Source organism: Salmo trutta, chromosome 19 (genome assembly GCF_901001165.1).
Source record: "Salmo trutta chromosome 19, fSalTru1.1, whole genome shotgun sequence".
NCBI lineage: Eukaryota > Metazoa > Chordata > Actinopteri > Salmoniformes > Salmonidae > Salmo > Salmo trutta.
Genome location: NC_042975.1, coordinates 40,128,238 through 40,141,312, shown reverse-complemented (window position 1 = coordinate 40,141,312; position 13,075 = coordinate 40,128,238). Strand labels below are relative to the sequence as shown.

Genomic DNA, 13,075 nt, shown 5'->3' with positions numbered 1-13,075 from the left:
GTAAGAAAGGGGTATTCTCAACCTGGTCTCAGAGCATTTCGTATTATTCTGTTCGTAAATCCGAGACATACTTTAGTATGATATATTACGTTTCTTATTGTATATTCATTTGTGGAGGTCCATCACCCATTATGTATGATATGTTACAAATTACAATTCGCATGACATTATAGAGGTTAGGGTTAAGGTTAGGGTTAGGGGAAGGGTTAGCTAAAAGGGTTAAGGTTAGGGTTAGGGGAAGGGTTAGCTAACATTCTAAGTAGTTTCAAAGTAGCTAAAAAGTAGTAAGTAGTTGAAAAGCTGCTAATTAGCTAAAATACTAAAGTTGTCTGTGATGAAATTTGAACTCGCAACCTTTTGGTTGCTAGACTTCACATTATACTTCCACCCATCCACCATGACCAGCCACCCTACTTTTATTTTTGCCTTAAGTAACCATCTGTCTTATGTAACCACACCAAATGTAACATATCATACTAATTTGAGTGTCCTGGATTTACATTTACTACGTTACGTCTAGTCTATGAGACCAGGCTGGTATTCTAGACACACAAACAGGTCCGCAGGCTGTGACACAGACATATCATCACTCCCCAGTGGTAACTGGTCTGCTACTATTACTACTGCAGCATTCATCAGCCTGTCATCTCAGCTAGCACCAACGCCTTCTGCAGATATTAATTACCTAGAGCTGAGATCTATCTCTCTATAGATCTGTCTCCTTCTCAACGCTTATCCCATCACATTTTTCACACCCCATTATAAGAGGACAAAATGATTGCGCATACCATGAAGATGAGCGCAAATGGAAATATCTGAAATATCTCAATTGCGACAGCTGTTGAAATTTGCTGAAAAAAAGGTAAACGTTTCGGTCATACTTGTGCAGTAACGGTTATAAAAGAGTATAGCTGCATTCACATATTGGAATTTGTTTAATATGGAATGCAAAATATTTTCTGAAAAGTACCTTTTTTCCATAGACTAATGATTTCAAATAGCATTTTCAAATCGGCTTAACGTTACTGTGAAAGGGATTTATCATTCACATTCAGACCTGCTGTTCCACAACATCATTAGCTCTGTATAACTAATGGGACACCATACGTTATGATGACTTTATAGGCCCCTATTGTTGCTTTGATGAGCATAACAATTTCACGGGCGCAATGTGAAAGCATTTCATACTGCCATAATGTTTGATATCAATTAGAGAGAATGTAATATCCTGGCATAAAACTATGACACAATACCTACAGCACTGAATGACTTAAACATGTGGTTGCCTTCTGCACCCCCACAGATGCAACCCCATGCTTCAACAGAGTCTGAAAAGCCATGCTTTGAAGATTTGTTGAGAGTGTTCTTTGCTTAGTGCGTGAGGATAAAGCCCTGATTGTTGGGCTCACTTGTCTGAGTATGAGGGGGAATTATCATGTGCTGCTGGAGCCAGAGAGAGCTGCTCAACTGGAGACCCTTGCAGTGTCTGCTCCCATGCAGGATGCGTATGGGTGAGAGTCATTTTATGAGCACAGATTTTGTTTATTGTTGGGTGATGCTTTACAAAACCAGTCTGTTTCACCGTCAATAGAATATTAGGAAAGACTTGTATTTTGAGCAAGGTTTATTATTCAAATTGTATGTATTGTCTATTATTCAGTGAGTAGGCGTTAATACAATTCTATTGTTAATACATACCTGTGATTTTTCCGAATATCCAGTAGGGGATGGTTATTTTGCTATTTCAATGGATCGCCACTCAGTAGCGTGTACTGTACTCAGACTAATTGCTTATGAGGTGGTCTCACTCGTATCTGACCCAAAAGAAATATAATATTTCTACACCCCTTTACTGTTGGATCTACGTTCACTTTTCTCGTGGTCTGTTTGTTCTGAGTCTCCGGAGCATGGCTGCTATTCTCCTATTTCTTTGGGAATGATTGAGCGGCTTGAATCTTTAAAGTTCACCCGCTTCCTCAATAACCAGTGTTCTGTGCTGCCAGTCTAATGGAGATCACATGGTCTGTATAGGCACTAACAGTGAAGTGTGAATGTGTGTGGGATAGTTGAATAGAATTCCACATCACCCACTGCTTCATTATTGGTTACTATTCTGAAGAGGGCTTTTTTCCACACAGTTCTGTATAATCAATGGGACAATGTGAAATTAGCGCATTAAAGGCTGTACTTTAAAACCTATTCATATATCCAACAATACATTTCAACCCTACAGGGACAGAGTCTAATCACACATGGTGAGCAGCAACATTACTGCATTAGCTTCCCTTTCCATGGTTGTTTGGGATACACAAAGGCCATGGCTCATTGTGATTGGCGATGCACTGGACACAGGTCACATGTATAATTGGTCCATTAGAGGCCTGGTAAAAGCTTTCATCACTCCCCCACTGTGGTCCCCATCTGCCCCCCCTCTCCCTGTTCTAACACAGTGTAATGTGGGGGTTATTACCATGGCAGTGCCAGCTCTCAGACAGTCCAAACAAAGACACAACGGGCCATTTAGAAATACTGATGAACTATTTCCTAAGTGGACTGGATGTGATTGGACAAACTGGGCCTTGGGCTCAGGCAAGTAGCAACAGTTAGCTGTTATGTCATATGTATGATATATGAATCATACTCTTGTCTTAATATGAAAATGGCCGATTTTCTGTCAGGAGCCATGTCAGTTACAGTCCTAAAGTCTTTCAGGCATGAAATGAGTTGCCAATTTGTTGGAAGGGTTTCATTACTGTTGTGTTGGACATGTACTGTAACCGATCATTGCCATCTACTGTATTAGAGAGAAGGGGGGAGAGACAGAGGGGGAGTTTGAGGGGCATGGGGGTGGCACTCTATTTGCCAGGCACATCAGAGGCATGTTAGAATGCATTATTCTTCTGCAAGCCTGTCATAGTTCATTCTTTTGCGGAGACAAAAGATTTTGGCTTAATGCTGTGTTGTTTTTTTCCCCTTCTCTTGGTGTTGTCACATGAAAGACCGCAGTGGGGTGAGAAACAATGGGCCCGACAGCCCTCTGCTATCTGACAGCTCTGTAAATGTCTATTAACACAATACTTCTCCTATGTAATTACATCGCTGAAATGACAGCCCTTGTGATTTTTCAGCCTGACATGTGCAAGCCGCATTGACTAGTGATGAGAGCTATAGGCATAAAGAGCTCTGCGGCTGAACCAAAAGCCACTGGAGGATTTCTACCTCTATTCCTCAAACCTTACTACACCGGACCACATTGTCTCAGACACATTTGTATTGCACATTGGGTGAATCAGAATGGAGTAATTGATAGGGAGGAGACCTGTGTGAGGGTGTCCTGGTGTGTGTGGTCGTGTGGTTCTGTGTTGTGACCTCACCTTGGTAACGCAGCAGCAGCAGGGAGCCGGAGCGAGGCTGCTGGTCACTGCGGTAACGGATGGAGATCTGATTGCTCCAGCTGCGCACCACCAGACCCCTCATCAGGACGGTCTCGTTGGCAAGGATGGAGGACTCCCGTCCCCCCATGTCCTCCACCGTCATCACCTCCCCCTCCAACAGGCTCACGTTCAGCACCTGCAAACGCACACACCACACAGGTCAGTCCAATGTTGCATTTGTTTCCATTGCGTGATGTGTCCAAACAGCCTGGTAAAATGTGTAATTTGTTTCTTTGTTTCTCAAGCTACAGCTGTCGGCAGTCCAGGAGACAAACTAGTTAACGCTCATTACCACACAGCAGAATGGGACACTGCATGAATGGTTCATGTCTAGCTTGAGATGTAGATGAGGTTTAATACAAGATATCATCAGAAACACTGCCACCTATATCCTCTTCATTCCCAAGAACTGCTGCATTAGGACTGAGGGTCTGGACCATATTCCACCCCATAATCCGGTCCCTCTTCCCACCTAGCCTGCCTCCCTCCCACTTTGTACATCACTGCAGGCGAATGTGCCCCAGAAACCATCCCTCGACCCTGACTGGCCATTTGTGTGGTCACGGTTCACATCAGATGGGATTTTAATTCAATTGACACCCCCATCATTCCTGTCTCAGAGCCATTCTCTTAATGTTTGCTTTGAAAAATGGGCCACTTGAGATATGCCTCCTTCTGTTCAATTTCCATTAACAAACTGGCAGCACAATGTATTTTATCAGAGAATATGATTTGGAAAGACTGCAGAGCTTGTCTGGATCATTCCATGCATGGTTCGTTACACAGTAGGGCTGGTAAAGGCTTACGCATTCAGTATTATTCAGGCCCTGTAACTGTAATTAAAACCGGTGTGTTTCTTTCTCCAGTTTTCTGTCAGCCTCTGTGACAGCTGTGTTTTATCTCTTCAACAGGCTGAAACAGCAGCTGCAGCTGAATGTACTGAAGGCCACTCCAGAGAATGTGCTGTAGTTTTACTGGTTGAATAATGTAGCATTGGCATAAGCCTCATTTAGGGGAGGGGAACATCTGCAGATTCCACAGAACTCTATGTATTATCTAGAGTGTAGCAGTGGGAATCAGATATGAAAGACAACCAGGGATCTGATAATCATCTTGAACAAATGCACCAGACTACAGTGCACCTACTGTCCCAGTGATATCTTGTAGCCTGTCCCCTGATCCAGACTTTAGGCCTGGAGTGTGGTGTGGGTGTGGGAGCGTGCTGTGGCCTTCGGATAGGCTGCTCTCCCAGGGGGAATGAGAGTGTCACTGAGGCAGACCGAGGGAGCTCAGAGTGCGATGCGGAGGATCACCAGGCGAGTCACTGGCACCAGAATGAATTTGGTCTCACTGACATCCTGTCACTCGGTTGAGGGGATGCCAACGATGGGTGTGAGGGGGTTTACTCCCGCTCTCACAGACAGAGCTGAAATGCGACTGTCTGTTACTCTGTCTCCCTCAGACATCAGCCAAGACTGAGGTCAAACTCCTTTTGTTCTTACCCAGAATTCTACACAAAAATAAAGCTTTCCCAGGTCATCAAACTATTTAAAAATAATAATAATTGTAAGCCTCATCTAGTTGATGCCCACAATCAAATACTGTACAGAAAACAGGTGTAAATTGAAACGGTTTAGTCTTTTATGAATCTTTACATAACCAAAACAATTTAATATTGTGCTGACAATCACACCTCTCGTGAATAATGTGGAGATTGAAAATAACACCAGACTTGATCAAGCCATCACTATTCTATGCATTTACCCCCAAAACTGGCATGTGATCTCCATGGGGCCAATTCTGTCCCAAGTTAAGCGTGTGTAAATGGAATTTAATTCCCTTTTTATGCACCTTTCTCTCTATTCTTTTTGGATGGAAATCAGATAGGCCGTACTCTGACCTTGACTTAATTCCATCACCTTTATGCGTGATGAAACGACAGATAAAGCTGAGTAACCTGTCGGCTCTAAGTGGAACAACTGACAACTTTATTTTTTCAGATAGAAATAACACCATTCTCTATGCATTGTAAATTAGAAATTGATAAGAATTATTGATAAGAGCTGGGTAAACGAGTAAGACATTTGTATAGGGGGATTGTAAATATAAATGACAATTGTTTTAGATCTATTTTACCTTGTGATCACTGGAAACAAATTTGAAACCAGTCACATGGCTGCAAACTGAAGCATATCAACAAATCATCTTTTCCACAGTGAAGCTTATGAAAAACTGGCTTTACAACTTGCGAACATGAAATGTGGAGACACAAGCTATAGGCTTCTTTAGCCATGCGCAAATGACAAGATAGGGCCAAACCTACGAGTTGATTTATGATTTCTAGAATGTTTTAATTATATAATATGACTTTTCACTGTATTTTTTACAATGTGTATCGTGTTAAATATTAGCCACTATCAGTAGCCACTGTCTGTTATACCAACATACATTTATAACTGTCACTTTAGTAGTTTCCTTACACTTTCCTCTGTCATGTTTGTGTGGTTGATCCTGAGGATCGCTAGCAATACTGAATCATATTATGCTAGCATATTACAAATTGTGCAATCATTTGGAACATGTAGCCTATTTGAAACATTATGGAACGCGGACCATATGTAGCAGGTTAAACCTTCACGACGACTGCACCATTGTCATCACAGTTACATAATTAGTGAGAATTATTAGGGTAGATTTATAGGACTACTGGTTGATCCTATATTCCCCTATTGCATGTGACAGCATCCTTTTTTATCTACCAATTGGTGCTGAAAAGGAGACGAGTATGAGTGTATATAATTGATCCCTATTATGAACCCATTCTATCTGTATATTCAGTGAGTCTGTCGACATACAGTGAGGGAAAAAAGTATTTGATCCCCTGCTGATTTTGTACGTTTGCCCACTGACAAAGAAATGATCAGTCTATAATTTTAATGGAGACCTCGGGCCGAGGAGCGTCCCTGGAGACCTCGGGCTGAGGAGCGTCGCTGGAGAGACTGTGGACTGTGGGCCGTCCGGACTGTGGGCCGTCTCTGCAGGCTCCGGACTGTGGGCCGTCTCTGCAGGCTCCGGACTGTGGGCCGTCTCTGCAGGCTCCGGACTGTGGGCCGTCTCTGCAGGCTCCGGACTGTGGGCCGTCTCTGCAGGCTCCGGACTGTAGGACATCGCCGGAAGCACTGGACGGGGAACTGTCGCCGGAAGCTCTGGACGGGGAACTGTCGCTGGAAGCTCTGGACGGGGAACTGTCGCTGGAAGCTCTGGACGGGGAACTGTTGCCGGAAGCTCTGGACGGGGAACTGTCGCCGGAAGCTCTGGACGAGGAACTGTCGCCGGAAGCTCTGGACTGGGACTGCGCACTGAAGGCCTGATCCGTGGGGCTGGCTTAGGAGGCGCCAGACTAGTAACCCGCACCACAGGGCTAGTGCGAGGAGCAGGAACAGGACGTACTGGACTGGGCAGGCGTACTAGAGGCCTGATGGGTGGGGCTGGCTTTGGAGGCGCCAGAACAGTAACACGCACCACAGGGCTAGTGCGAGGAGCAGGAACAGGATACACTGGGTCTTGAAGACGCACTGGAGGTCTGGAGCGCACAGCCTGCACAACCCGTCCTGGCTGAGTTGTCACTGTAGCCCTGCACGGGCGGAGTGCTGGCACAGGGCGAACTGGGCTGTGCTGAGGAATGATGGCTGCCGTGCGTAGAGCAGGCGCAGGGTAGTCTGGGCCTAGGAGACGCACTGGTGGCCAGATATGCTGAGCAGGCATACTCCTTCCTGGCTGGATGCCCGCTCTAGCACGGCATTTGCGGGGGGCTGGTATCAACCGGATGGGCGAGACCGTGCGCACTTCCGCATAGCACGGTGCTCTCCACGCCAAACACTCCCCATAATAAGCACAGGGAGTTGGCTCAGGGTTCACCCCTGGCCCAGCCAAACTACCCGCAAAATTATTTTTGGGGCTGCCTCCTCTCCTCCTGAAATGGAGGATATAATGCCTCATACCTCCGTTGTTCCCTCTTGGCTTCCTCCAGCTCCTCCTTCGGGCGCTGGTACTCCCCAGCCTGGCTCCAGGGTCCCTTTCCATCGAGGATCTCCTCCCATGTCCATGACTCCAAGTAGCTCTCCTGCTGGTCCTTCCTCCGCTGCTTGGTCCTTCTTTGTCCAGTGTCTTATTTCACAATTCATAAATATAATACTTACAAAAAAGGAAATGCTTACACTGTTGAGGTCTGTGAGTGTGGATTTTTAAACGTGACAAAAAATGTTGGAGATTCAGGGGGAGATTTTGTATTTAAAGATGAGTGCATAAAAACATTATACGATTTAGTTGACATCCTGCCCACTATCAACTAAGCCACTCCATAAGAACCTGAAATAATATGAGGAAAAGTCACATTTTATCTCAGGGATAATCCCTTTTATCTGCAGGCCAAAGTAAGCTGTTTGTTATTCGAGACAGGACACACATGGAAATGGGTGGCTTAAAAAAATTACAATTAAAATTCCGTATTGTATTGATAATCCTCAGTCTAGTTGCAGGGCACTTGAGGGTTGACATGGCTTCTCAATCCCATATGAAAGGTCAAAGGAGCACAGAGCTGGATTACCCATGGAGGAGAAGTGTTACACAACACAGAGCTGGATTACCCATGGAGGAGAAGTGTTACACAACACAGAGCAGCAATTCCTCCCAAAGGGGACTCAATGTGTGTGTAAGCAGATCTGCCCAGGAAATCCAGCTCTGCTCATCCTAATGACTACATCCTTGAAGGACTGAAGACTGGAACGAGTGTTGCTCATCTCTTCCTCATTCATTGTGATTTGAGAATGTTCTTGCTGTGGCTGACATTTCACTTTATCTCCACAAGGATGTGGAACCACTGAGATATGCAGGAACCTTGAGAGACAAAGGGAGGGGAACAAAGAAATTACATTGAAGTTTAAAGCTCTCTATTTTTCTAAGTGGCCCGGTGTCCATTTATTCAGAGGCAGGTCTTCAGACAGGGGGAAAAACAGTGCTATGGCATTGTAAGAGTTGTGTGCAATATGTGATAACAATATTCATGCTCTGAGGGGTAGGTTATGTGAGCATGTGCACATACAGTGATGTCTGAAATTATTGACACCCTTGATAAAGATTAGCAATAATGACTGTATAAAAGACATAATTCAAATACTGAGCTATATCTTATGCTAATTTTTTTGGGGGAAATTATATTATTTTATACTAATAGAATTGTTCAGGGAAAGAGATTTTGTTTAACAAGTAATATATATAGATTTTTTTTAAAGGTAGGGGTCAAAATTATTGAGACCACTAAAGATTCTCATGACTAAAGTAGTCAAAAGTGTAGTATTCGGTCCCGTATTCCTAGCACACATTGACTACGTCACGCTTGTCACTTTACAAACTGCTGGATGCATTTACAGTTCGTTTTGGTTGTGTTTTAGATGATTTTGTGCCCAATAGAAATTCTTTATTTCATACAGTCATTAATGCACATCTTTATCAAGGGTGTTAATAATTTCGAACCCCACTGTACAACATAGTGAACGCTTACAGTAACATACTGTACATTGTAATAGAATCTGGGATGTATGAGTGTTTAGAAGTGATAGGTCTAAGGCTGTTCACATGGAAACAGGGGATAAACTAGAGCATAGTCTTCTGACCTGTGCCATCACTCCGTGTACATGTATATGACAGCCACCTGAGGGACAGGCGAGCAGGCAGCAGGAATTTGTACTGGAAAATAGTATGGGTCCTCGGGGTCCTGTCATCCGTCATCCACCCTGAGACCTGTCACTACAGCCAGGAAAAGCTGTCCTGGCTCAATTATGAAGCATTGTCTATGTCTGGAGACATCAGGCCCTGTTATCTCTAGCAGCACTGCAGCCAGGGGACCACAGGGAGCGGAACTCAGATTATACACACACAGTACAGTGTACTGCTACTACAGGATCATAATGAGACCTGGCTTATACCCCTTAAGCTTTCAACAAAATGGATCCCATTGGGACAATAGCCCAGGGTAGCTGGGTCCAAGTAAACAAAAACAGTGGCAAGCTTCTGGGTTTCTGTAGTTTTGCACCAAGAGGTATTGTTCCATTTTTGGGTCCTGTTGAGACTTGAAGTTGTTATTTTTTGGGGGTTGTGTGTACTTAGTGATGGCAGCCCACAGTATATGCATCTGTGATGGGCTTACAGGCGCTAGGCCGGAAAATACAATGTCAAAATAATTCTTCAGAAATGATGAAAATGTTCATCTGGCTTATAATTGAGAGGAAATAACTATAACTGGAGTCAAATAGACTTCAATGAAAATAAGTAATGATTGGGTCGTGGTGTGGAAATTGGCTTGGATGGTTTCCAGATGACTGAGACAGACAGACAGACAGACAGACAGACAGACAGACAGACAGACAGACAGACAGACAGACAGACAGACAGACAGACAGACAGACAGACAGACAGACATTTCAATAGTCATTTCAATAACACCAGGTGCAGTAGGGAGATCTCCCCTCAATGATTGCCCAGCCTCTTTCAGAGCCAAAAATACATTACACAATCATTTCAATCTACATACCCACCAATATGTTTCACCAGTGAATCATAAAACAATCTCCATGCTTCCCTGACAGACAACACAAACTGATTCTATCAACAGACCCTGATCCACTGGGCGCTAAACGAACAGTAGCCTATAAACCTAAAAGCACAGCACAATATTTGAATGAGTGAGGAACCTGCAAGCATGACTAGCTATTCTCCAAACCAAACAAGCCTTCATGGTGCAGTCCATTCTTGTGCAGTCCATTCTTTCCATTAAACACAAGTGTGTACTATGTTCCAAAACAAATATGCAGGGGAAAAATAAAGAAATAAAGAAGGCAATTTAAAGCATTAAAATGCTGAGCACATAATTCAATGTCCTGTCCTCTGTGTAGGTGCTATTTCAGTTCCATTTATTTTCAGTATTCCGTTAAAATACTTCCAAAGCTCACATCACAATTATGAGTGAACATGGCTTTGTGAAGGGTCATCTCTCTCCTCTAGCCATTGCCTCCTCAATCAAAATATTTTAATGCACAGACCATTTTGCAAGGATAAAGTGCCTACAATAGACCTTGGACAAATCATAGAGTACAGAAACAGCAAATACAATGTGAATGCAGACAACCAGTTGTGACCTAATGTTCATGTTAATACATAATGGACGTAAAGTACGTACAGTATGTTATATTAGAGTACGCAAATCTGACTTTACAGTTTTCACGTATAGCATACATGCTCGTATTGTAATTGTATATGGGTTGATCTGAGGATAAGTGTATTTGCATTAGTAAACCACATATTTTTGTGTTCATGGTCTGTGTTAACCACAGTTCTAAATATTATAAGGACCAGGACCACCCCAATGAAGGTCCAAAGTGTGACAGAATGGAGAGAGTTTTTTATCACGACACGTAGCCAAATAGGGAGTTGACATGCTGTTGTAACTACGACCAGGACAACCCACTGATCTGCACCAAGGGTCAGTTCGGCTATCTGACCTCTGCTTCAATACAGCCAATAAATGTTTTCTTTGATGAAGATAACAGACTACGAATATCAAATACAAAGAGGAGTTTACATCTAGCTCTTATCAGTCCACATATAAATGGTGAGCATCTTCTGTTAGAAATGCAGTGCAATGCTTTTGGCAGGAAAGGCTAGCAAAGATAGCAGAGCACCATTTGCCGTATGTCTGTAGATAAATCAGCCCAAAATATGACTGCATAAACATCAGGGTGTAAAAGCTATAGCACTATCACTCATGGTGTATAAATAATTTTACAACCAAGCGAATGCATTATGGCTAAGATAACATTCACTGGAGACTCTCTGCCTGCTAATTTCACTGTGGAAAATATTTGATGGTATGCTGCTATGAAAATACAAAATGTCTCTGAGGAGCCATTGGCTGGTGCAGGATAGGTCCCTGTGCAAACTAAATGGGTGAGGCCTGATAAATGTAGGTCTTAAGCTACAGAAATAAGCAGTCATTATATTCACCAACAGCAGGGTTGTCATCAAAATGCTGAAACTGCTTACCACCTGCAGATACTGTGTTTCTTCCTGAACCTGACTGGAGAGGAGAATGCTGTATAGTCATAATTGAATGCATTCTGACAGTCTGGGTGGTCTGCTCATCGAACAGTGTCCAAATTGCAAGGTGTCACACACTCACTCACCCACTTACCCACTCACCCATTCTCACTCACTCACTCACTCAGTCACTCACTCACTCAGGCACTCAGTCACTCACTCAGTCACTCACTCACTCACTCACTCAGTCAGTCACTCACTCAGTCACTCACTCACTCACTCACTCACTCAGGCACTCAGTCACTCACTCAGTCAGTCACTCACTCACTCACTCACTCATTCTCACCCACTCACCCATTCTCACCCATTCTCACTCACTCACTCACTCACTCACTCACTCACTCACTCACTGTTATTATTATTTGTGAGCATCTCCAGCAATTTCCAAAAATAGAGGCATAAGCATGAAATGAGAACAGCCTCAATTCATCAGGACATGGACTCTACAAGGTGTTGAAAGTGTTACACAGGAATGCTGGCCCATGTTGACTTCAATGCTTCCCACAGTTCTGTCAAGTTGGCTGGATGTCCTTTGGGAGGTGGACCATTCTTGATTCACACGGGAAACTGTTGAGTATGAAAAACTCAGCAGCGTTTCAGTTCTTGACACACTCAAACCGGTGCGCCTGGTACCTACTACCATACCTCGTTCAAAGGCACTTAAATCTTTTGTCTTGCCCATTCACCCTCTGAATGGCACACACACACAATTCATGTCTCAATTGTCTCAAGGCTTAAAAATCCTTCTTTAACCTGTCTCCTCACCTTTATTTACACTGAGTGAAGTAGATTTAACAGGTGACATCAATAAGGGATCATAGCTTTCACCTGGCCAGTCTATTTCATGTTTTGCACACTGTATATTCACACTAACACCCCCACAGACCATACATTCATTGCCATTATCACAGTGTACATTTACATGCACACTAATACTTCGATATTAAACTGATTATGGCAGAAGGCCGAGTATGGCATTAGTCATGTAAACACCTTACTCTGCTTATCTTAATCTGTGTAAGGTCACAAACATCTGGTTTTCTGAGCAATATTTCAAATGATTAGGACATGTAAACAGCTTCATTCCAGTGGTGTATTTGATCTGTGCCAGGACCGGGTAGCGCAAGCGTCCGTCTTATGCGCAAGTGAAGTGAGTTCGTAAAAACTGATAGTATACATTTTATAAATAGTATTCACATTCAAACGTTATATGTCCGAACTCAGAATCATATAGTCTTCGCTGTGGTAGAATGTTTTGTTTGATTGCCGATCTTCAGCAAACATTTTATCAGAAGTCCCATCAATAGCCTGATTTCAGATGTCTCCATGTAAACAGGATTATTAGTGAAATCTTTCTTCTGCAAAGCATGTAAAAGTTCTAAACAAACTATTATATTAACCTGACTATCCACAATAATCGGATTATTGTGTGCATATAACTGTGCTCATTGTCTGCTTGGTAGGTTGAATAGTCACCTCTTCATTAACAA

General features: G+C 43.3%; 1 protein-coding gene across 5 annotated transcripts in view; it reads right to left on the bottom strand.

The window, feature by feature from the left end:
* LOC115154578 (seizure protein 6 homolog) overlaps nucleotides 1–13,075 on the bottom strand; it is a 254,235-nt gene that overhangs the window by 91,199 nt on the left and 149,961 nt on the right. For all 5 annotated transcript variants that reach the window (XM_029700946.1, XM_029700944.1, XM_029700945.1 and 2 more), the window contains exon 4: nucleotides 3,375–3,570. In XM_029700946.1, coding sequence (XP_029556806.1) covers nucleotides 3,375–3,570 — 196 coding nt within the window. The remainder of the gene's footprint in view (nucleotides 1–3,374; nucleotides 3,571–13,075) is intronic.